Below are 26034 nucleotides of genomic sequence, written 5' to 3'. Positions count from 1 at the left end.
AAAGATTTTATTTATTTATTTATTTATTCAACAGAGATAGAGACAGCCAGCGAGAGAGGGAATACAAGCAGGGGGAGTGGGAGAGGAAGAAGCAGGCTCATAGCGGAAGAGCCTGATGTGGGGCTCGATCCCGGATCGCTGGGATCACGCCCTGAGCCGAAGGCAGACGCTTAACCGCTGTGCCACCCAGGCGCCCCTCCCCCCAGTGAATTTTAATGAGATAACTGATTTGACCCACTGTAATCTCATGCAATTTAACTTCATTCTTAAATTGATCATAAATTTTTCTCCTAAGAGATCTCCCATAGGACTCCCAAAACTTACACAACCTCTTTGAGGCGGTGTGTCCTCACTGCCCAGCTCTATCCTGGGGCATCGTGCAGCAGAGAGCGGCAAGAACATGAAATTTGGAGTCAGAAAAAAAGTTTAAATTTAGGGCCAGTCTTTGTGGTTTTGAGTTAGGCACAGACCCCTCCTGATCTCAGTTTCCTTATTTTTGCAGTGGGAGTGTTGTTGAAAACCGACCTCTGTGCTACAGAGCCAAAATATGAAACGTGAAGACAGTTTGGGTGTAAAGAAGAAAGGTAGTTTACCACTTTGCCAGGCCTAGGAGGCTGCGGCAGGCTAATGCCTCCAAGACTACAAACCTCCCTGGGGTGAAAGGCTGAGGGGTTTTAAAGGAAAGTGCAGGATCTGGGCAGTTTCCATAGGAATCTGGAACGTGCTGCTAGCTGGGTGTCACGTCTTCAAGGTGGTCTCATGACCAGCGCTGCCACCTGCCATCAGAATCTTGTTACTAAGTATACATTGAGGTCAGTGAGATGTCAATATCGATACCGAGTTCCTGGAACAAAGGAGTCTACAGAAAAACAAGTGAAGGGGAGGTGAGGGAGGCTTCAAGAATGAGGAAGAGAGAAACGTGTTCAGTTTAAAGTCCAGCCTTGCTGGCGCACTCGTGTGTCCAGCTGAATTTACATCCATCTTTAGTTTTTTTTTTTTTTAAGATTTTATTTATTTATTTGTCAGAGAGAGAGAAGGAGGGAAAGTGAGAGTCAGCCCAAGCAGGGGGAGCAGCAGGCAGAGGCAGAGGGAGAAGCAGACTACCCCCTGAGCAGGGAGTCTGATGCAGGACCTCATCCCAGGACCCCGGGATCATGACCTGAGCCAAAGGCAGACGCTTCATGGACCAAGCCACCCAGGCGCCCCATCTTTGCGTTTCTACAGAGGTTTCAGGAGCAAGGATATTTGCTGTGTCTGCTGTCACGAGGACTGGACTTTTTAATTTCAAAGTAAATATTTTTTAGTTTGTAAAAAATATAATTGACTGCAGTTTTGTTTTGTTGTATCCTTCCTTCTCTCTTTTCTTTCCATAATGCTCTTCGGTTTTTTGTTTTGTTTTGTTTTTTATGGTTTCTACTTCTTTTACTCTTTAAATAATCCAGAACTTACTTAAAATCTCTTTTAGATTGGGGCGCCTGGCTGGCTCTGTCAGTGGAGCGTGCGACTCTTGATCTCGGGGCTGTAAGTTTGAGCCCCATGTTGGGTGTAGAGATTCCTTAAAAATAATAAAAAAAATCATGGCCTGCCTGGGTGGCTCATTCTTCCTGAAGCGTCTGCCTTCAGCTCAGATCATGATCTCGGGGTCCTGGGATGGAACCCTACATCAGGCTCCCTGATCAGTGGAGAGTCTCCTTTTCCCTTTCCCTCTGCAACTCTCCCCTCTTGTACTCTCTCTCACTCAAATAAATAAATACAATCTTAAAAAAAAAAACCCTCAGGTTGTTCTATTATCTCTAATTTGGGGGGCGCAATTTCTCTCATTTAAAAAAATAACTGGTGACTGTCCCTTTTGATGGATTGTTTCTAGTGCAGCTTATCATTTTTGACTTTAAGCTTCTCTTCGGTTGAAGAATGTTTTCTGTGGGTGCCCCACGTGGCCTAGATTGGAGTACCCTGGAGTTTCTTTTACTCGAAGGTCACCCTCTCCTCTGCTCAAGGATACTGCTCACCAGTTGTCTCTTCCCTCCCATGCATTGCAAGTTTGTCCTCTCTGTTGGATCATTCCACTCAGCATATACGCACGCTGTAATTCCGCCTAATTTGCTTGTTTTGAGATTTCCCTTTATGGCAAAAAAACTTCTTGAATGACTTATCTCTATTTGTTGCTCCAAATTTTCTCTATTGAAGTGTCCCATTCAGGCTTTCTCCACTCTCTGCTACTCTTGCTCGGGTCACCAGTGATTCCCCTGTTGCTGAAACCAAAATGGTCGATTCTCAGTCCTCATCGCATCTTTGGTCACTGGCTTTCGACGCAGTTGATTACTGCCCCCTTCTCTTTTTTTTGAATATTTTGTACACTTGGGCTCCAGGACATCACTCTGTCTTTGTTTTCCTCCTACCTCAATGCCCCTTGATCTCTTTCTCCTTTGATGGGTCCTCCTTATGTCCTTGACCCTAACATGTTGATGTGTCCCAGGACTCACTCCTCATACCTCTTCTCTTATTTGCACTCGTTGTCTCGGGACTTGGATATTTGTTATTTCCTGTGCCTGGAAAACTCCTCCAGATATCCACAACCTTTGCTCCTTCATTTGAGGTCTGGGTCCTGAGTCGTTTCATCAGTTAGCTCTTCCCTCATGATCCTATTAAATTACACTCCATCCCTAACATTGTGCACCCCCTCTCATCTTGATTTAATTTTCTCCACAACAGTTATCATCCAACATATTTATAATTACTTGTATATCTATAGGCCAACTCTTCCACAAAACATAAATCTGCTGAGGGCAGGAACTTTATCTGTTCAGTTCACTGTTGTATTGCCAGCTGTAGGAACCGTGCTGGGTACAAGAAGCCTCTGATAAATATTTACTGAATGAGTGAGTGAATGAATGAATGGAAATAGATGATATCTTTCCATTACTTTCTAAACTGAGATAGATTATCTCTCAACTTTCAAAATATAATTTTTAGTTGTTCAGTCTATTCAGAAAGAAGAGACATTTCATGTTTCACCTCAAGTCGCCTGTTTATTTTTATTTTTAATTTTATTATTTTTTAAAGATTTTTTTTTTATTTGAGAGAGTGAGTGAGCACAGAAGGAGTGTGAGAGGGAGAAGCAAGACTCCCCACTGAGCAGAGATCCCGACATGGGGCTCCATCCCAGGACCCTGAGATCATGACCTGAGCTAAAAGCAGATGCCCAGACGACTAAGCCACCCAGGTGCCCCTATTTTTATTTTTTTTAAAAGATTTTTTATTTATTCGAGAGAGAGCGAGCATGATCGGGGGGAAGGTTAAAGGGAGAGGGAGAAGCAGACTCCCCACTAAGCAGGCAGCCTGATGCAGGACTCGATCCCAGGACCCTGGGCTGAAGGCAGACACTAAATTGACTGAGCCACCCAGGCGCTCCTCAAGTCGTCAGTTTATAAAGAAATTATTAAGCTACCGAGTGGCACTTACATGTCAGGAGCCATCTGTCAAGGTTAGAGTTCTTACCCTGAGCTTCACGGATTCTGAGGATGGGCTTCAGAGCTCTATGAACTCCCTCAGTTTGTGTGGAAAATGTTGTAGATGTGTACGTGCATTTTCCTCGGGAAAAGGTTTATAGCTTCCATCAGATTCACAAACTATCTGTGGCCCAACTAAAGGTTTTGAATTATTGTTATCCTCCTTGGGTACTGATCAGCGAAAAGCTAAAATGTTGAAGATAAAAACTCAACATCTTCCTTTCCAAAGTCTCTTGACCTTACTAGAAGCAAAGCCCTTTGTGTTGGAAGAAACAGCTACTGCAGGTATCCCTTTAAAATGTTCCTGATAAATTGCTACCCTGCTGCTTCAGGAACTCATAAAGTAGCATTGTTAGACAAGCCAACTTTAGAAATTTCCACTTGGGTTAAGCTGAAATAGTTTTCACACGCTGGGTCTTGTTCAGGCCCTGGGACCTAGAACATGTTAAATCCCTTTTCCACTGGTTCGTTTTTTCAGATTTGTAAAGATACCAGGATTCACACCTCCTCCCTCTTCCAAAGCCTTATTTCTTCGGAGGAGCTCTCTCTAATGCCTCTAAACGTGGCAGGGCAGCTCACCACACTGCAACTCTGTTTCTGAATGCTCCTCAGTTTGCCAATTGTCCAAGACTGAACGCACACATGATACACACAGGAGTCGGGTCTCCCAAATTTGGACCTGATACTTGTGTCAGCGCTGCTTAGTACCACAAAACGACTGTTGCGGCCAAGTGCAGCACGGATGTGGAAAAGAGACGAGGTGGAGAATGGAGAGAGGGGGAGGTGTCAGAGAGATGAGGGAAAATCATAGCACTTCGTGACTTCTGGCCTGCGGGAAAGGGAAGGAGGAGAGGAGCGAGGAAGACATACATGTTGAAGGGGAGTCTGGGGGAGGCAGAAAGGGGGAGACAGAAAGGCAGAAGGGAGGCGAAGGTGGGACAGGCACCGCGCTGGGTTCCAACACAGGGAAGTGGAAAGAGAGCGCCCAGGAAATGCAGAGTTGGTGTGAGTTGGAGCAGCAGGACAGAGAGAGGTCGGGGTAAATCAAACGCCGCAGGGAGGCCAAAGGCGGCGGGGGGGGGGGGAGGGCAGCGAGCACAGGCCGCGTTCGAGCACCTGGAGGTACTGGCAGAGTCGCAAAGGTGTGGGGCTGGCACAGGGTCTGCGACAGATAAGGGAATTATCTTGGTGGACCGTCGCAGCGCTTGGCCCAGTGCCTGGCCCAGATGAGGGGCTCACTAACAGCTTGGTGACAAGCGAAGGAGCAAACGCACCAATCTGGAATGAACGACCCAAGCGCCCGCTGCGGTCGACCGCTAGTGGCCTCGGCGCCGGGAGGACGCGGGAGGGGCGGGGCGACGCGGGCGGCCAATGGGAGCCCGCGCCTCAGCGCCGGCCCCGCCCCACCGCGCCGGTCCGCGCCGGCGCCGGCGCCGGCGGCGCGCGCAGTCGCCCGCCTCCCGGAAGTGCGCCCGGAGTCGGCGTCGCGGGCCGAGGTGAGCGCGCGCGGGCTGGGCGGGCCCGGCTGCGGCCGCCCGGGGTCGGGCCTGGCGCCGCCTGCCTCCTCGCTGGGCTCGGCTGGGCCCCCGGGAGTTGCGGCGGGGCCGGCGGACGCGCGCCCACGGTCTCGGAGGGCGCGGGGACACGGCGGGTGCGGGGGAGGGGTGGCGCGGCCGAGGGCACTCTGGGGAAGTGGAGACGCCGCTGCCCGGAGCCGGCTCTGCGCCCCGGAGTCTGTGGACCCCGGATTCCCGGCCACGCCCCTGGATCGGCACCGAAACCGGGCCGCTTCCTCTGCCTTCCCCCAGAGGCTGGAAAGAAGGGCCCCGCGTGGGCCGCTGCCCAGAGCCTTTCTCCCTGGGGTGCTGTGGGCGTTGGGGAGGGAGAGTGGAGGATACCTGGGTGGGGATCGCTGCCCCGGCCTCTGGGACGCAAAATACCGGTGGCCCCCAAACCTCACGGCGTTTGTGACAGTCCCCAAACCTGCCCCCCAAATTCCCCAACGTCAGCAGCTCTCCTCCCCAAAACACAGGCCGTGCTTGGAGCTTCGTGGGTTCCACTTCGGCTACCCCTTTTGAGCCCCCGAGGTTCATAATCAGTCAACTCTGATACTTGCCTTGCAGGGGGATTGTGAGGATTAGAAATGGCATGAACAGGGCCTAATATGGAGCTGATACGTAGTGTTGGAGAAAAAATTACTCATATGCTCGTTAAAGACGGTAAGGCAGAGTTTATTCAGGGGGGCTACTACAACGCGGTTTTTCAGGAGCGGAGAGCAATTGGGCTGCACTCTGCAACAATGAGGAGTGGAGAATGATCGCCAGGGAAGCCCGGTGGGGGGGGCGTGAGGGGTCAGTGGATGGAAAATGACTAAGAGGAAACATCCGGAGTAAAGGGAGTTCTGGCTGAATCAACTTGACTGGAGTTTTGTTGAAGGCGGGCCTGGGTGATACCGAATTTGATCGGATACCAGGGCTGGTCAGATACCATGGTTGATGTAGAATTTGACCAGCTGTCAAAGATGAGGGACTTTCCCTAAACTGGACTCAGCAAGATTCTTGCTAAAATGGGACTAAAAGGGCCAAGGCCAGATGTGAAAGACCAGGCCTTGTCAAAAAGAGGACTCCGGAGCTTGACTAAAGTTTGCTTAAGGAAAGAGTGTTTGTCAATATTAGGTACACAACAAAGGGCTACTTGTATTCATAGATATAGTAAATATACTTTACCTAAGGGTACATTTTAAGTTCACTCTCATTTGTTACAGTTTTAATAACAGCTACACACTTGGGATTACTTGAAATGTTTTTCATAACAGGAGCAGCTACTTATGAAGTCATTGGAATATAAAGTACACCCTCTATAAAGTAATTCAGTTTGGAATAATCGAGGCATTTTTCTTAGCATTTTGTTAGGATATAATTACTAAAATCAGATTTAAATGTTTTATAGGATTTATAATTTTCCCTAAATGTCATTTTGCCTGAATGTTTCCTTTTTTTTTTTTTTTAAAGATTTTACTTATTTATTCGACAGAGAGAGAGAGACAGCCAGTGAGAGAGGGAACACAAGCAGGGGGAGTGGGAGAGGAAGAAGCAGGCTCAGCAGAGGAGCCTGATGTGGGGCTCAATCCCACAACGCGGGGATCACGCCCTGAGCTGAAGGCAGACGCTTAACCGCTGTGCCACCCAGGCACCCCTCCGTAAATGTTTCCTAAAACATTACTGCTGTCTTCATTCAGGAAGCAGATAAATTTGAATGAGTCTGCCCATCAGTCTCTTGCTATGTGGAATCTTTCTACTTATTTGAAACTCAGGAGCCAAATAGATTTAGATAATGAAGGATGCTTGTATATTCTGTATGTGTGTGTGTGTATAAAATTTATTTTAAAGATTTTAATTTATTTTAGCACATGAGTAGAAGAGGCAGAGGGAGAGGGAGAGAGACCCCAAGCAGACCCCATCCTGAGTGCATGGAGCCGGAAGCAGGACCCCATCCCAGAACCCCGAGATCATGACCTGAGCCAAAACCAAGAGTACACTGCCCAGCTGACTTCGCCACCCAGGCACCCCATTTATTTATTTATTTATTTATTTATTAAATAGACCCTGTGCTCAACAATGCGGGCTTGAACTCAACAACCCTGTAATCAAGAGTAGGACACTTGACTGACTGAGCCACCCAGATGCCCTTTATTCAATATTTTAACATATTTATTCAAAACTGTACATTCTTTCTCTAGAACTTTAATGGTTACCTGTACATTTTGATATTGTTGTATTTTCACTATCATTCAGTATGAAAACAGTTTAATTTCCGGGATACCTGGGTGGCTCAGTCAGTTAAGTGTCTGCCTTCTGCTCAGGTCGTGATCCCTTTGTCCTTGGATGGAGCTCCAAATCGGTCTCCATGCTGGGAGGGGGGGTGAGGCTGCTTCTCCCCTTCCTCCCCTGCTGCGCGCGCTCTCTCTCTCTCTCAAATAAATAAATCTTTAAGAAAGGAAAGAAAACATTTTAATGTCCATTGTGATTTTTTCTTTAGCCATGGTTTATATTAGTTATTTGATAATTTCCATATATTGGCATTTTCTAGGTATCTTATTGTTACTGGTTTCTAATTTCATTCCACTGTGGTCAGAGCATATATACTTGGAGATTCCAGTCTTTTGAAACTTACTTATGCATATGGTCTGCTTTGGTGAATGTTTCATATGAACTCGAAATGAATGTGTATTCTGCACTTGTTGAGTCTGAATGTCTATTAGATTGAGTTGGTTTATAATGTTCAGATTTTCTGTAGCCTTACTGATTTTTTTTTTGTTGTTGTTGTTCTTCTCCTTTTATCAGCTATGAGGATTTGTCTCTTTAGACCTACTATTAGGTACATACACGTTTAGGGTTTTGTGTTCCAAATGATTGGAACCATTTATCGTAACGAACTGTTCCTCTGTCTTTTTTTCTTGAAGTCATGGTCGGATACTAATATAACCATACCAGCTTTTGTATGCTTGCTGTTTGCATAGGATGTCTTTCCCCCATTGTTTTGTTTCCAAACTTCCTGTGTCTTTAAGTATTAAATATCTCTTGTAGACACCCTATGGTTGGGTCTTTCTTTGCTAAATCTGGCAATCTTATAATTCAAATGTTTAGTCCATTTACATTTAATGTGATTACTGATAAGGTTGTGTGTTAGTCTACCATATCGTCTTTTTTTTTCCATTTGATCTTTCTGATTTTTATTCTCTTGATCTTATTGCATTCTGGGGTAGTGAGTGTTTTTTAGGACTCCTTTTTTGGTTTTTTTAGCTGTACTTCTTTATATAATATTTTTACAGCTACCAGTATGTATCTTTAAATTATCAAAGTTTTGGGGTGCCTGGGTGGCTCAGTTGTTAAGCGTCTCGGGGCATGATCTTGGGCTTCTGGGATGGAGCCCCGCATTGGGCTCCGTGCTCAGGGGGAAGCCTGCTTCTCCCTCTTCCACTCCCCTGTTTGTGTTCCCTCTCTCGCCATCTCTCTCTGTCAAATAAATAAATAAAATCTTTAAAAAAAACTATCAAAGTTTACTTTAACTTATTAGTCTACTTTAATATTTGTACCACGTTATACTAAACAATTTACATTTGTCATTCCTGCCTTTTCTTTAACACCTTTACTTTTCCATTTTGTCACTCGACTTTTAGCACCACTCACTTTCCACTTCCTGTTCCTCATTTAGCAATTCATGAATGTAATAGCCTAACAACCGATTAATTCCATTTACCCACTCCTTTGTGCTGTTTTTAAATATCTTTTTCTTCTACTTATGTTCTATTTACACACTGTTGTTATTTTTCCTTTTAATAGTCAGTTGACTTTTAAGGAAGTTAGAAGAAGTAAAAGCATAGTGTTTCTATATTCACCATATATTTACCATTTTTGGAGATCTTCATTTGTTTCTGTAGATCTTCGTTTCCTTTCAACTGGAAAGGTGTCCTTCAGCACTTCATATAGTACAAATTACTGTTGAGAGGCGCCTGGGCGGCTCAGTTAAGTGTCTGCCTTTGGCTCAGGTCATGATTCCACAGTCCTGGGATCCAGCCCCGTTTGGGGCTCCCTGCTCAGTGGGGGGCCTGCTTCTCCCTCTCCCTGCACCGCCCGCCCCCCTTGTGCTCTCTCTCACTATCTCTCTTTCAAATGAATAAATAAAATCTTTTAAAAAAAATCACTGGTGAAAAATTCTAGCTTATTTATCTGAAAAATATCTTCATTTTTTCATTAAAATGTAATTAACATAGAATGTTATATTAGTTTCAGATTTACAACATACTGATTCGACAGTTCTGTACATTACATGGTGCTCACCACAATAACTGTAGTCACCATGCAATGTTATTAGAATATTATTGACTATATTCTCTGTGCTGTGCTTTTCATCTCTGTGATTTGTTTGTATATATTGTATAACTTGTTATAACTGGAAGTTTGTATCTCTTAATCCCCTTTATTTATTTTGCTCATAACCCCCACCTCCCTCCCCTTTGGCAAGTATCAGTTCTTTGTAAAAGAGTCTGGTTTTTGTTGTTGATTTGTTTGTTTTGTTTTTTTTTCATATTCTACAAATAAGTGAAATCATAAGGTATTTTTCTCTCTCTGTCAGACTTATTTCACTTAGCAAAATGTCCTCTAGGCCCATCCATGTTGTTATAAATGGTAAGATTTCGTTCTTTTTTAGGCCTGAGTAATATTCCATTGTGTGTGTGTGTGTGTGTGTGTGTGTGTGTGTGTGTGTGTGTGTACCACCTCCGATAGTGGAAAATACTATTGGTATTTTGATAGAGATTGCACTGAATCTGTGGATTGCTTTGGGTAGTATGGGCTTTTTAAACATATTAATTCTTTCAGTCCATGAGTGTGATACATCTTTCCATTTATGTTTTCTTCAGTTTCTTTCAACAGTGCCTTAGAGTTTTCAGAGCAGGTCTTTCACCTCGTTCGTTAACTTTATTCCTAGGTATTTTATTCTTTTACATGCAATTGTAAATGGGATTGTTTTCTTAATTTCTCTTTCTACTATTTCATCATTAGTGTATAGAAAAACAACAGTTTTCTGTATGTTAATTTTGTATCCTGCAACTTTACTGAATTCATTTATCAATTCTAATAGTTTTTTGATGGAGGCTAGGGTTTTCTATGAATCCTGTCATGTCATTTACAAACAGTGACAGTTTTACTTCTTCCTTACCAGTTTGAATGCTTTTTATTCCTTTTTCTTGTCTGATTGGCATAGCTAAGACTTCCAGTACTAGTGTTGGATAAAAGTGGTGAGTGGACATCCTTGTCTTGTTCCTGATCTTAGAGGAAAAACTTTCAGTTTTTTTTTTTTTTTAAAGATTTTATCTATTTATTTGACAGAGAGAGACAGCCAGCGAGAGAGGGAACACAAGCAGGGGGAGTGGGAGAGGGAGAAACAGGCTTCCAGCGAAGGAGCCTGATGTGGGGCTTGATCCTGTAATGCTGGGATCACGCCCTGAGCCGAAGGCAGACGCTTAACGACTGAGCCACCCGGGCGCCCCAAAACTTTCAGTTTTTTTTCCACTGAGTGTGATGTTAGATGCAGGCTTTTCATAGATGGCTTTTTTTTTTTTTTTTAATAAAGATATGTTCCCTTTAAGTCCACTTTGTTGAGCGTTTTTTATCATGAATGGGTGTATTTTGTCAAATGCTTTTTCTGCATCTATTGAGATGATCATATGGGTTTTTTCCCTTGTTAAATGTAATGTGTTACATTGTTTTATGAATATTGAACTGCTTGATTGAGGTGAATGATGTTTTTAATGTATTGTTGAATTTGGTTTGCAAATATTTTGTTGAGGGTTTTTGCAACTATGTTCATGAGAGATAATGGCCTGTAGTTTTCTTTTTTTTGTAGCATCTCTGTCTGATTTTGGTATTAGGATAATATAATGCTGGCCTTGTAGAATGAATTTGAAAGTTTTCCTTCCTCTTCCGTGTTTTGGAATAGTTTGACTTCTCAAACTATACATATCAACTCTTCTTTAAATGTTTGCTAGAATTTGCCTGTGAAGCCATGTGGTCCTGGACTTTTGTTTGGTGGGGGTGTTTTGATTACTAATTCAATTTCATTACTAGTAATTGGTTCATTCCAATTTTCTATTTCTTTTCTTGTCTTTTTATGATATGTTAGTCACCATACAGTACATTATTAGTTTTTGATGTAGTGTTCCATGATTCATTGTTTGCGTATAACACCCAGTGCTCCATGCAATACGTGCCCTCCTTACTACCCATCACCGGGCTTGCTCATCCGCCCACTCTCCTCCCCTCTAAAAATTTTCTATTTCTGAATCAGTTTTGGAAGGTTGTATGTTTCTAGGAATGTATCCGTTTTTTTTTTTTTTCCCTAGGTTGTCCAGTTTGTTGATACATACTTTTTCATAATACTCTTTTGTAGTCTTTTGTGTTTCTATGAATTATTTTTCTTTTTTCATTTCTGATTTTATTTATTTGAGTCCTCTCTCTCTCTCTTCGTTTATGAATCTGGCTAAAGGTTTATCAGCTTTTAAAAAAGATTTCTTTATTTATTTTAGAGAGAGAGAGAGAGAGCACGCACAAGTGCGAGTGGGGAGAAGGACAGAGGGAGAGAATCTCCAGTAAACTCCCCACTGAGCATGGAGCTCAATGCAGGGCCTGATCTCAGGACCCATGAGTTTATGACCTGAGCCAAAACCAAGAGTTGGACATGTAACTGACTGAGCCACTCAGGCGCCCCAAGGTTTACCAATTTTGTTGATTTTTTCAAAGGACCAGCTCCTGATTTCGATGATGTACTGTTGTTTTTGTTTTAGTTTCTATTTTGTTTATTTCTGCTCTAATCTTTATTATTTCCTTTCTTCTACTGGTTTTGGGTTTTGTTTGTTCTTTTTCTAGCTCCTTTAGGTGTAAGGTTAGGTTGTTTATTTGAGATTTTTCTTCTTGTTGTAGGACTGTATTGCTATAACTTCCTTCTTAAGAACTGCTTTTGCTACATCCCAAGGATTTTGGTCCGTTATGTTTTCATTTGTCTCCATGTATTTTTTGATTTCCTCTTTGATTTCTTGGTTGGTGTATTGGTTAATATCATGTTGTTTACCCCCATGCGTTTGTGTTCTTTTCGGATTTTTTCTTGTAATTGATTTCTAGTTTCATACTGTTGTGGTTGGAGAAGATGCAGGATATGATTTCAGTCTTCTTAAATTTATTGAGGCTTGTTTTGTGGCCTCACATGTGATATGTCCTGGAGAATGTTCCAAGTACACTTGAAAAGAATGTATCCTGCTGTTTTTGAATGGAATGTTCTGTATATATCTCTTATTTCCATCTGGTCTAGTATGTTGTTCAAAGCCAGTTTCTTTGTTGATTTTCTATCTGGATGATCTATTCATTGATGTAAATAGGGTGTAAAGTCCCCTATTATTGTGGTATGACTGCCAATTTCTTCCTTTATATTTGTTAATATTTGCTTTATGTGTTTACGTGCTCCTAGGTTGGGTGCGTAAATATTTAACGGTTGTTACATCCTCTTGTTGGATTGATCCCTTTATATAGTGCTCTTCTTTGTCTCTTATTACAGCCTTTGTTTTAAAGTTTATTTTGTCTGATACAACTATTGCTACCCCGGCTTTTTTTTTCTTCTTCACTTCTGTTTGCATGGAGTATGTTTTTTCATCCCTTCAGTGTCTGTCTGTATGTGCTTTGGGTCTGAAGTGACTCTCTTACAGGCAGCATATAGAGGAGTCTTTTTTTTTTTTTTTTTTTTAAATTCACATTCAGTTATCCTGTGTCTTTTGATTGCAGCGTTTAGACCATTTAAAGGAGTTGTTGATAGTTATGTATTTGTCGGTATTTTGTTAATTGTTTTCTTGTTATTTTGTAGTTCTCTTCCTGCTTTCTCTTGCTCTCTTCCCCTGTGGTTTGATAGCTTGCTTTAGTATTATGCTTGGATTCCTGTCTCTTTATTTTTTGTGTATCTATTATTGGTTTTTGATTTGTGGTACCTGCTGGTTTCATATATAATGAGTATAGCAGTCTCTTTAGTTGATGGTTCCTTAAGTTTAAACACGTTTTTCTTTTTTTTTTTTTAAAGTAGACTCCACACCCAGCATGGACCCTAAGACACGGCTTGAACTCACGACCTTGAGATCAAGACCTGAGCTGAGATCAAGAGTCTGATGCTTAACTGACTAAGCCACCCAGGCGCCCCAATTTTGAACGCATTTTATTTATTTTTTTTTAAAGATTTTTTATTTATTTATTCGACAGAGAGAGAGACAGCCAGCGAGAGAGGGAACACGAGCAGGGGGAGTGGGAGAGGAAGAAGCAGGCTCATAGCAGAGGAGCCTGATGTGGGGCTCAATCCCATAATGCCAGGATCACGCCCTGAGCCAAAGGCAGACGCTTAACCGCTGTGCCACCCAGGCGCCCCCTTTTTTTTTTTTTTTTAAAGATTTTATTTATTTAACAGAGATAGAGACAGCCAGCGAGAGAGGGAACACAAGCAGGGGGAGTGGGAGAGGAAGAAGCAGGCTCACAGCAGAGGAGCCCGATGTGGGGCTCGATCCCATAACGCCGGGATCACGCCCTGAGCCGAAGGCAGACGCCCAACCGCTGTGCCACCCAGGTGCCCCCTTTTTTTTTTTTTTTTAAAGATTTTTTATTTATTTATTCGACAGAGATAGAGACAGCCAGCGAGAGAGGGAACACAAGCAGGTGAACGCATTTTAAAAGCAGATGTCATTATTTTAATTCTGATCTTTGAAAGATGTTTTTATTGGATGTGGAAATCCAGGTTGATGGTTCTTATTCTAGAATTTGCATTTGGGTCTTCTTAGAATTTCTATTTCTCTGTAGAAGGTCCCCGTCCTCTCATTATGACTACATTTTTCTTGCAGTCCTTGGGCCATCTTTGGGTTGGTTTCTCTTGACTATTTTTCCCATGACTCTGAGTCATATTTTCATGTTTTTAAATGTCTAATAATTTTGGGTTACATCTTGGATATTGTGGGTGGCACATTGCAGATGCTAACGATTCTGTTACCTCCCTCTGAAGATACTGGGTTTTGTTCTAGTTCTAGCATGCGGTGGAATTACTCACTGATCACCTTTGACTTGAATTAGCTTGGTTTTGTGCCTTGTTAGGACAGATCTCTGGAAAGCCCAAAGTGGATCCTGAGGCCTTCGAACTTGATCAGACTAGACCAGTAGACTGGATTTCCTCTGCGGCTCTTGTGGTTTTAGGCTCTTTTAGGGCAGGTTTAGAGTAAGTCTTATTCTAGGGTATGGTCTTTACCTCTAACATGCGGCCTTTCTGGTATTTCAGGATACTTTGGGTTTTAGTGAGGTCTCTCCACTCTCAGTGGTCAAAAACTCTCATACCTCTCATCTTTTTTTTTTTTTTTTTAAAGATTTTATTTATTTATTTGACAGAGAGAGACAGCCAGCGAGAGAGGGAACACAAGCAGGGGGAGTGGGAGAGGAAGAAGCAGGCTCTCAGCGGAGGAGCCTGATGTGGGGATCGATCCCAGAACGCTGGGATCATGCCCTGAGCCAGAGGCAGACGCTTAACGACTGCGCCACCCAGGCGCCCTGATACCTCTCATCATTGATTGGCGTTTTGTATTTCTTTTGCTCCTAACCCTGTAGCAGCTGCTCTCTGTTAAATCTTGCATAGTTTCACCCTGCTCATATGCAGTCCAACCCTTGGCTCACAGGGAAACCCCACACAGACTTCTGCCTGACCACTTCCCCTGCACCCCGTCACAGCTCCATTCTCTCCACTGCCCTGTTCTTGAGAGTCCAGATACGAAAGCAGCTCCAAGTTCTGATCTCTACCTCCTCAATTTGGTGAGACCACTGAACTCTGATTGGACTCCACCATCCTGCACTGTTGCTGGGGAAATTGTCCCCGTGCAGAAAGCCAGGGTGATCTTGGATCTCACCTCCTGAGTTTTTCTTCCCTTGGGGATTTCATTCTTGTCTGCCTCTTGTCTAATGCTTGAACAGAGTTGTCTTATAAGTTTTCTCCAGTGGGTGGGCCAGTCTGTACTGCCAGTTACTCTGCCATGGCCAGAAGCCGAATTCCCCAAACACGTACTTACTGAGCACATAATATACACCAGTGTAACACCCTGGTTTCTGTACGAATATATGAATGAAATACATGAGTTTCTTTTTGAACTAAAAATAAATGCACTGAGGTCCACATGAGAAACACGTAATATTGGGTTAATACCTTTTACCTCACTCTTTCCTTTTTTGCTGGAAACATTTTGTTTTCTTCTTTTTTTTAGTTTTAAGTGATTTTCTGATACGGGATAAATTGCTTGAAGTGCTAGGGATGAAGGCATTCCTTATTATACCTCAAGGAAAAAGTTGCTTTTATTTATTTTCAGGAGCGAGGGTAAGAGCAAGTGGCGGGGGGAGGGGCAGAGGGAGAGAGAGAATCCCACGCAGTTTCCACGCTGAGCGCTGAGCTTGATGCGGGGCTCGAGCTCATGACTCCGAGATCATGACCTGAGTTGAAACCAAGAGTTGGGCGCTTAACCACTGAGCCACCCAGGTGCCCTGGAAAAAGTAGTTTTTATGTTTTCTTTTTATTATCTTTTAAAATTTAAATTTAATAAACATATAGTGTATTACTAGTTTCAGAGGTAGTGTTCAGTGATTCATCAGTTGTATATAACACCCAGTGCTCATTACATCACGTGCCCTCCTTAATACTTGTCACCCAGTTGCCCCATCCCCCCGTCCCCAAAAAGCAAGTTTTAAAAGCCAGGAGTGTTGTACTGATCTCTGATGAAGCCAGGCAGATTAAACGATTGGGTGTGTTTGCTTGTTTGTTTTGTTTTTATTGTTGCAGTTAGTATTATGGAGAAATGATGACCTGTGGCTCTTTAATAACATTCAAGGGTTGACCCAGTGATCCAGTATTAGGATCTTATGCAAGAAAGTTAAGTAGAAATAGTACATGATTCTTTAAACATTTCTCAATGCAAACTTTGTCATTTAGTATTTCTTTTCACTGTCTTAGTTCTTGTCTTCTAATTGTTTGTACCGGTCGCCGTAAAATGGTTCTCACTTAGCTCAAGACCATAGGAGTGTTTTTGAGGTAGTTATTGCTCTAAGTCCTCTTTAAGCCCAGGGTTGCAAATTTCACTTGTCACAGGTTGTTCCTACATTCCCAAATAGTCCAGTTTTCCATGTGACACTCAAAAGAGGTCACCTAGAAATTTCATCGCACCTTTTGGGGAAAAATCAATTTGTTCTCTTCAGCCTCCTCTTTGTTACGGGAGCATCAGATTACTTCAACGTTAGCTTTTATTTCTAGGGCGTCGATGTCTTCATTCAGCTTTACTTTGTTTTAGTCTGCAAACGTACGGATGCAGCTAAGAAAGTGTGCAGAAGAGCCGTTTGCTTGGGAACCAGTAGTGAAAATACTTCACGTGGTGCATTTCATTTTTCTACTTGGTTTGCACATTCGAAGACTGAGAGGGAATGTCGTAAAAAGCTCAGGGTGATGATGCCAGTTTAGATACAGTATTCGCGATTTGCCTGGTCAACTTTACAGTCTTTCTCAGGTGGGGCGTGTGCGTGCGCTCTCACTGATCACGTGTCCCTCTCCTCTTCCCAGCCCTGGCTCTCCCTCCCTCTCTAGCGCCCCTGTGAGAGCCTCAGTGAAGACTTGGTCCTCCCCAGCGACAACTCCGCCCCGGAAACACTTCACCTAAAAGGACTTGCCAAGCCAGAGGATGCCGGTCGAGCTGGGGCAGGCCCTGGTCCTGCCGCCGCTGCTGGCGAAGGCCGAAGACTCCCCGTTCTCCGGACCAGATGCTGCCCCTCGAGGGGAGCTCTCTAACCCCGAAACCGCACGCCAGCTTTTCAGGCAGTTTCGTTACCAGGTGATGTCTGGGCCTCACGAGACGCTGAGACAACTTCGGAAGCTCTGTTTCCAGTGGCTGCAGCCAGAGGTTCACACGAAGGAGCAGATCTTAGAGATCCTCATGTTGGAGCAGTTCCTGACCATCCTGCCCGGGGAGATCCAGATGTGGGTGCGGAAACAGTGCCCCGGCAGCGGAGAGGAGGCGGTGACCCTTGTGGAGAGCTTGAAGGGAGACCCCCAGAGACTGTGGCAGTGGGTAAGCAGAAGGTCTAAGCTGCCAGTGACGCACAGGGCTCCTCTGGGGTCTTTACCGGGTGTGTTTGTCTTTTTTCTGACCCTCGGTGTATGTGGTTTTCCACACTAACGACCGGTTCTCCAATTTGCCGATACCAGTGAGGTGTCTTACAATTCAGTTCAAATCTGACACTAATATTCTGGGGTTGGCAGACCCAGTGGGACAAAGGTCAGTCTCACAAGGCTGTTCCCATTTCAGTCACCAAGCACGAGTCACCCAGGCCAGCTGTACTTGAGACTGATGGGCTGTACATTTGGAGGTTCCCACAACCCCCTCCTCAGGTTCATTAATTTACTAGAATGACTCCTAGGAGGAGACTTCCGTGGCGTCTCTGGACATGCCATTCTCCCAGCACTTCTGTGTGGCTACCAGCTCAGAAGCTCCCTGAACCCCACTGTTTAGGGGATGTTTTGGAGGCTTCGTTACTTAGGCATGATAGATTAATCATTGGCCGTTGGTGATTGAAAATTTCTAGCCCGTCTCCCTTCCTCAGGGGTTGAGTGTTGGGGCTGCGAGTTCGGTCCTCTGGTCACCTGGTTGGTTCCTTTGGTGACCAGCTTCCATCTTGAGGCTATCTGGGGGCCCACCGAGTGTCACCTTCTTAGCATAAACTCGGGTATGGTTGAAAGGGGCTCATGATGAATAACAGAAGTTGCTCCTATCACTCCTGTCGTTCAGGCAATTCCAAGGGTTTTAGGAACTCTCCCAGGAACCTGGGACAAAGACTAAATACATATTTCTTACTATACCACATCAGTATATCCCCATATCTCACCTAATTCTTTTTTTTTTTTTTTTTTAAGATTTTATTCATTTATTTGACAGAGATAGAGACAGCCAGCGAGAGAGGGAACACAAGCAGGGGGAGTGGGAGAGGAAGAAGCAGGCTCCCAGCAGAGGAGCCTGATGTGGGGCTTGATCCCAGAACGCCGGGATCACGCCCTGAGCCGAAGGCAGACGCTTAACCGCTGTGCCACCCAGGCGCCCCATATCTCACCTAATTCTAAGCCTCTCTGACTCAACACCTTCTCGTCATTACAAATAGAAGATAAAGCCTCTTGTCCCATTCCATCTTTATACTAAGGTGTTTGAGACGTTGTTTAAAGGATACCTGAGTTTTAATTGGTGGAGACTATCCCGTAGAAACACATTATTAATGGCACGTTCAGAGTCTCCCAGGCCTGACTCAGGCCTCAGTTCTTGGCCCCTCTCCGGATGTTTTCCTCACAGGTTCCTGCTGGTCTAGACAGAGAATCTGGTTTTCCCTACCTCCTGTCCCTAAGGACTGCCTTATTATCTGTTCTAGAGCGTGAGCTTTGTTTCTTTCAGAACCCCTCAGTCCGGATCTCTCCGTAATTAGTAATATGTGGTCTCTAGATCAGCATCCAGGTTCTAGGACAGGAGATCTTATCAGAGAAGATGGAATCTGCAAGCTGCCAAATGGGGGAAGTGGAGCGCCATCTTGAAGTGGGGACTCAGGAGCTGGGACTTCGGGACTCACCGTGCAGGCCTCTGGAGCCTCCGAGCCATCCAGTGAAAGAGGAGTCTGACATGGAACAAGAATTAGGTGAGGGGCAGTTACTTGTGGTGGTGTGTGGTGCTTTCTTGGGGAGTTTTGGGGACTGTAGTTAGTAGGCCTAAGAGTGAGTTGAAAAGGGTGTGCTGCTCAGATGAGGGTATTTCTGGAAAGTTTGGAAACGGTAGACCTACTGAGTTGCTCTGATTGGAGATTCAGTCTGTGCATCTCCTTTATGACTGCGCCAGACCATTTGACTGTTGGTTCCAAGGAAGGGGGAAGGAAGGAGGGGGAAAATACGGGTGAGGCTGTCTGGAAGGTTGTGGGGAGTTGGAGTTTGTTAGGAAGGTAAACACGAGTCTTGACATCATGGACGCTGGGACAGGCATCAGTTCTCATTTGGGACGATTTTCATCCGTACCCTCCGGGGAGTGGTTTGCAGTGACATCTTTCTAGAATCTTCAAACTTTCTGTTCCTCCTTTCAGCGATGGCTGCCCCGCCTCCCGCCCCACCAGAGGAAAGGCTCATCAGAGACCAGGACTTTGGAGCCTCCTTTCTCCAAGCAACACCTCCGGTGAGCTAGCTTCCTGCCTCTCTCACCCCAGAGATGGGCTTGAGGGTGTCAGCAGTCAGGAGGATGGAAAGGGGATGCGTTCTCAGAAGCAGAGGAGAAAGGACAGCCTAGCAAGGACAACAGGAACAATACACGTGGAATGAAACCCGAGTCTCAGCGTTTCCCTCGAGGCAGAATGTTTAGTAATTATCTTGATAATGGAATCTGCATCCTGGAAAAGGTGGCCCTCTTGTGTCTCCCTTTTCCTGTTCCTCTGGTTATACTGAGAAAAGGCTCTGTTTCATTTCCTGGTCTAGCCTTGCCCATAGGATTCAGTCTGAGATTTTGAAAGCTTCTATCTAACGTGGGACAGGTGGCCTCCCCCAACGTTACGGAGGCATAATTGACGAACAGCAAACTGACCGTATTTCAGGTGTACAGTTGATAAGTTTTTGACATATACACACACGTGTGAAAGCATGACCATAATCAGGGTGATAAACCTACTTGTTACACCCCACGGTTTGCTTTTGCCCTTTTGCGATCCCTCCCTCCTGTCCTCCACACTCCCCCAACCCTGAGATCCTGAGGCTACCACTGAACTGCTTTCTGTCACCATACATTAGTTTGCATTTCCTGGAATTGTGTATAAAATGGACTCATGCCATCTGTACTCTTCCCTTTGTTTTTCTGCATGTAATGTATTTTTCACGCTGCTTTTAATATTTTCTCAGTGGTTTTTAACAGTTGGACTGTGATGGACCTGGGAATCATTTTCTTCATGTTTCTTGTGCTTGGGATTCTTTGGGATTCTTGGATCTGTGGGTTTATAGTTGCCAACAAATTTGGAAGAATTTTGGCCAGTATTTCTTCGTCCGCTTTTTGTCTCCCTTCCTTCTCCACTTCTCTGTGGACTTTGAGAATAACACCCCCTTGGCCTTATATAATGGTAATGCACAGACATATGCTAGATCTCTTGAGGTTGTCCCAGAACTTACTGATGGTCTTCTCTCTCTCTTTAAAAAAAAAAATCTTTTATTTTGGATAGTTTCTGTGTATGTGTCTTCAGGTTCACTCATCTCTTCCACAAAGTCTAATGTACTGTTAATCCCACCCAGTGTAGTTCTCACCTCGAGATGTTTGAATTGGGGCTTCGTTCTATTTTTCATGTCTATACTTAACATGTTGGGTCTTTCCTACACCTCGAACGTGCAGGATGTGGCTAAACCATCTGTGTTAATGTCCTTGTCTACTAATCTATCCCCTGTGTCATTTCGGAGTCAGTGTGGGTGGATCGATCGATCTCATTTTGAGGTGTTTTCCTGCTCCTCTGCGTGCCCAGCAACCTTTGATTGGCTGTTGCGTGTTGTGCATTTGACCCCGTTGGGTGCTGGGTATTTCGACACTCCTCTAAACGGTGTTGAGCTCTGCTCTGGCGTGTGGTTGAGTTACTTGGACGTAGTTTGTCTTACGGCCCCCGAGAAGTCTCACTTTCCCACTCCCGAGGCAATACCCTTCCGCGTATTCTCCCTGAGGCTGCCTGATGTACAGGGTGTCCTGGCTGGAGGACAGAAACTCTTTCCAGCACCGTGCAAGCTCTGTTTCCTCCATTTCTTTTGGGGGATCTCTCCCAGACTTGTGGGGGACCCTCTCTATGTCTCTGGAGCTCTCTCTCGGTTCAGCTCCCCACTCTGGTCTTCTGCCCTGCTAACTATAACTCCCTTCACCGCCCCAAACTCTGAGCTCCTTCTGCCAGCTCAAGGGGGAGGGGGCTGCCTGCCTCCGCCCGGCCCCCCTGCCTCTGTTTCCTGGGGTGCTCTCTCCAGGCAGCAAGTTTGGCTGGTGCAGGGCTCACCTAATTGGTTTCCTCACTTTCAGGGATCTCTGCTCTGCCTACCAGGTGATGTCTGCGAACCGTTGTGTCATGTATTTTGTGCTCTTTTTCGTTTGTTTCAGGCAGGAAAGTAAATCCGGTCTCTGCTACTCCATCTTGGCCGTGAGCAAGTTTGGGAACAGGGAACAAATAAACAGCATTTATTTTGAATGCGTAGTTAAATTAATAACACTGAAAAGTTGTGTTTGATTAAAAATGGTTTTTCTGGAAAAACACTGTTTCAGTGTTTTCTCCCTTTGGGGAGCCCTTTTTGGGACTTGCCTCCTGAGGTACTTGGAGTGAAGGTAAAGGTAGGGAAGCCAGTGGGTGGTGCTTGATGTTATGTTGAAGCCGGGTTCGAGCCTCAGCCTCCCAGGCTCAGAGATGTAGAAGCAGAATGCTGACTTCACAGTTTACCCCCGGGGAGAGGGCTGGGAGGGGCTGGGAGAGGCACAGACCCTTTTAGTGACTCAGGGTACCTGTCTTCCTACTTTCCGGATACCTAGAAACCAAATTGTTAGGCAGGAGGTTTCATAATGACAACGATTTGGATATTCTGTGAACTATTTCAAGCAGACATGGAGGATTATTGTCGCCGCTGTAGTAAGTACAAAGTGTCTGTATGAACGGTCTATACAATTTTGAACATATTCTAACAAGTAGAATTAAGCTTTAACTATACATAACATAGCAACATTAACCATGACTTGTTTTGGATAGCTCAAATCAAAAGACTAAAAAATGTTCAGTATCTCCGTGTGTGTGTGTGTCTTTCCCTATATTGAGCAGATCCAATCCCAGTATCCCTGCTCCAAACTCTAACAAAAGCTATTTGCATCAGAAGCACCTTGATACTGAATGGATGCTTTGTGAAGTGAAGGGAGATATTAAAATAGATGTAATCACTCCCTCGGATCTCTCTTCTAGGTTAGGAGCTTCGTGAATGATGCCAGAATAGTGAAGTAACGTCCCTACACAGTGGTCCTTCATTATCAGGCACTGTGTCTGAGTCAGAGCCTCACGTAGATAGACTCGGGGATGCATTTACTCGTGTTGCTGTGTTTCCAGCTTTCGGGAGAGGAGCTCAGTGCAGAGAACTCTGTGCAAGTGCCTTGTGCAGTGTCTCACGGACCCACAAGGTGGTGCTGTCTCCACGCAAAATCAAGATACGTTTTTCTCAGAGTCCATAGTTCTGTCCTTCCAGAATAGGAATTGAGATTTTTTTCCTCCTCTTATAAAAATGAGGAAAAGGCAAGATGGGTGCAGTTGTGTCTTGCCTGTGGAGTCAGGGCTTTCTTCACGCATCCCTAGCTTCCTGGCAGGTCCTCCTCGAGTGAGTGTGTGGCTTCACGTGGAGGTACGCTCTTTAGAGTCCTCCCGAAGCATCTTTTCTGAGTTTTGAATGAGCTGATTGTGGCCCTTGGGGATTTTGGTGGCCGCACTCTCTGTTGACTTGTACTGTCCTTGGGTGCAGTCCTTGGGTTCCACCGTGGTGCCCATGGAGCTGGCCGTGTGTCCAGCAGGCCAGGCAGCCGAGCAGCCAGTCCTGTGCTCGTGGGCACGCCTGTTACTCTCTGCAGCTGCCGAAGCAAGGGTCTGTGTCTTCCGATCGAGAGGACCGAGGGGCCGCATGTTCGGCAGACTGGTTATTTGCTCAGACTGGCTGCTTTCAGGAGGTTGTTCAGGTAGCTTCACTCATAGATTAACAAAGTAAGCTCACAACTCTATGAATTCCTTTAATAAGCAACAATTCTAAATTGAAATTCAAATTAAAAATGTGCTTATAGTTAATACTTAAGTATATGGTAAAATATATTTGAGTCACTTTTCACTTTTTTTTTTTTTTAAGATTTTATTTATTTTAGAGAGAGCGCTAGAGCGTGAGCAGGGGTAGGGGCAGAGTGGGAAAGAATTTCAAGCCAAGCCCCCCTCAGGCCCGGTCTCAGACCCTGAGCCTGTGCAGAGATCATGACCTGAGCCGAAATCAAGTGTGGGGCACTTAACCGACGGAGCCATCCAGGCGCCCCCACTTTTCATATTTTTACCCTAAAAAAAAAATCCAACCCATCTTTTGCTTTTTAAAATTTTCACTTAGTTATCTGCTCATTGCAGGCTTTCAGTGTCTTCATTCTTTTTCCGGTCTTCCGCTTCCCTTTGGGGTGCTGTGGGGCAGACTTGATCGAGGACCGGGAATGGCTTCCCTGAGTAGATCCCTGTGTCATAGGAGCATCTCATTTTCTTATTCGTCCTCCTCAGTTGTGCTCCCTGTAGCTGGCTATTCATGGTAATAATGGATGTCTATCGGCTTTGCGGTTCCTGAAAGTGTACAGAACCCCTTCATTTCTCTCTGCAAACCCTCGGTGGGGAGTCTGGGCGACCGAGTATCCCGTAGACCACTTGTGCAATAATCACAGTAATAAATGTATCACTTCCTGAGGAGTTATTTGCCAAGGGCTTCATTTCTCCCGGACAACGTATATCGGGTGCCTGCTCTGTCCTGGGCATCGTCGTGGGGACTGAGAAAGTACAGTGGGGAGTCCTTTTCTCATGTAGCTCACACGTTAGTAGGGGCAGCTCTTAGAGACTTATGCGTGTGTGTGTACACGCACATACATGTAAATAGTTGATAAACTGATGAATGCTAGCAACGAAGACTACAACATGCTGTGAAAACGAGTGATGCATTATTTGTTAGTTTTCGAGTTTCGTACTCTAATCAAGTCAGGACGGAGACTCAAAGATGACGTAACTTAAGATCTCAGGTAGTCGTGGCAGATCTGAACTTGGAACCCGTGTGTCTGACAACAGGGGCTGTGCTATTTATGAGTCACGCTGCTGTACAGACTGAGTCGTTCACAGTCAGCTCCTCGGTGGGAAGATTGGAGTTTGAATTCACAGGAGACTCCCGTTAGGCAGCGTTCCCAGTTTTGAGTCTCTAGTCTCCAGTTTCCTAGGAAAAGAAGGGCGTGTTTTGGGGATAATTGAGGGACACCTGACTCCAGAGAACCCACCAATTTTCCACGAAGCAGGTGGAAAACTGGTCTAATGTTAGACCGTAAACTCAGAACCATTGGGGGGTTTCCAGGTGGGCACGGAGGCAGTGTCTATCTCTGCTCTGAATCCACTGATCTGTGTCAGGGAGACAATACACTTGACTTCCTCGTGGGCTCTTCCCACCTTTTTGCTGATTTGCACTTGCATTTCCAACAAATTCCCTTTTAATTTCTTTTCCCTCTTGAATTTCCAGATTTTAATGAAATATCGGGACTATCAGGCCCCTACTGTTCAACGACCTCTATTATAAGCACTGAGTTAAAAAAAGAAAAAAAGGACAGTGTAGAAGAGGCCTCTGCCTTCTCTCTGTGTCCTTCACTCTTAAATATGTGCAACTGGAAAAAATCCAGAACTTTAAAACCTTAATGTTTTCTAAGCAGGGCAAGAAATAGTGACGTGGAGACTGTAGTTTTCCCCTTGGCCTCTTCCGGTGAGCCACCTCCCATGATTCTTTAGATCTTCTGCTGGCCAGGCCGCTAGGGCACGTCCCTGTTTTCCTTTAGGTGGGGAAGGCTGGGTCACAGCCCTGTATTGTGTGCTTTCTAGGAGCAGTGGAGGCACCTGGATTCCACGCAGAAGGAGCAGTACTGGGATCTCATGCTGGAGACCTACGGGAAAATGGTCTCAGGAGGTGAGGGCGTGCACTCGTGTGACGGGAGGAGGCGGTGAACATTTCCCGTGTCCCGTTAATGGTGGCTGCTCCACTAGAAGTTCCCTGGGTGAGGGAGGGCCTGAGGGGCACGGCTGGGGACAGAGAGAGCAGCTTAGTGAGAGCCCTGAAAGGATTCCGTGCGCCCGGAACTGTCATGGCTGCATTCCACGTAGTAACTCCCCAAATCTACAAGATAGGTGATGGTCTTCCCATGTTGGAGATGACCAAAGTGAGTGGGAGGTCAGGCCACGTGCTCACTGTTAACGTAGCTCGTAAGCGCAGAGTTAGGACAGAACTCAGTGTGGCTGACTGAGTCCACGCTCTGTGCCACTAAACCGTACTGTCCCAACCAGCCATGGGTGGGGCCCAGTCATTGGCCTTGTACCTGCCAGGTGGTGTGGAAGCCCTTCTGGTCACCTGTCCAGACTCTTCTTTTTTGTGACCTTCACCATATATCTTGGTCATCTTGTGAGTGCTGGTGTCTTAGAAGCTTGCAGTAGCTCCTAAGAAGATAGGAAGCTCCTTCTAAGATAATTTTTTTTTAAGATATTTATTTATTTGAGAGGGAGAGAGAGAAAGAGAGAGTGAGCATGAGCAGGGGAGGGGCAGAGGGAGAAGCAGACTTCCCGTTGAGCAGGGAGCCAGATGCGGGGCTTGATCCCAGGACCCAGAGATCATGACCTCAGCCGAAGGCAGATGCTTAACCAACGGAGCTGCCCAGGTGCCCCTTAAGTGTTTTGAGTGATCTCCAGATCCTTCATATTTCCCTTTCATGGTCAGGTTGTACCTTTGAAGGACACAGCTTGGTCCCCCAGTTCTCCCCATTCATCTAGACTTCCTGTTATCTCTCTGCATGCCAGGCATTTCCAATTCCAAGTCTGATCTGACTAATTCAACAGAGTATGGGGAAGAGCTGGCAGGACTGCACCTTCACGTTGGCGAGAAGATCTCAAGACCCACCTGCATAGGTGAGTGATCTTTCATTGGGCCTGAGCCCTTTCTGACCTCCTGTCATTAAATTGGAAGTGGTGGGGGACCTGTACTAGGACCTGATGTCTGTGACATCGACTGTAATGAGCCGTGATCTGGTCAGTCCAGAGTGCGGAGGTTGGGTCTCCTCATCTGTGGTACGGGGCTGTCGGTACGTATGTATGTCATGGAACAGAGA

The 26034-nt window shown here is 45.2% G+C and overlaps 1 protein-coding gene across 4 annotated transcripts in view; it reads left to right on the top strand.

Annotated features, from left to right (window-relative positions):
* The first annotated feature begins 4882 nt into the window (after window positions 1-4882).
* The window catches only part of ZNF18 (zinc finger protein 18), a 65107-nt gene continuing 43955 nt past the window's right edge, over window positions 4883-26034 (top strand). For 2 of the 4 annotated variants that reach the window (XM_087867622.1, XM_045797214.2), the window contains exons 1-7: window positions 5019-5133; window positions 5633-5728; window positions 16674-17178; window positions 18595-18784; window positions 19220-19308; window positions 24761-24845; window positions 25727-25834. In XM_087867622.1, coding sequence (XP_087723748.1) covers window positions 16792-17178; window positions 18595-18784; window positions 19220-19308; window positions 24761-24845; window positions 25727-25834 — 859 coding nt within the window. In that variant the 5' untranslated portion in view covers window positions 5019-5133; window positions 5633-5728; window positions 16674-16791. The other 2 variants (XM_045797216.2, XM_087867621.1) reach the window with 2 other exon arrangements.

This window comes from Ursus americanus, chromosome 14 (assembly GCF_024610735.1).
Source record: "Ursus americanus isolate L20-20 chromosome 14, mUrsAme1.1.p, whole genome shotgun sequence".
NCBI classification, from domain to species: Eukaryota; Metazoa; Chordata; class Mammalia; order Carnivora; family Ursidae; genus Ursus; species Ursus americanus.
Note: the sequence above shows the minus strand (reverse complement) of the source record. Positions and strands in the feature narration are given on the sequence as shown.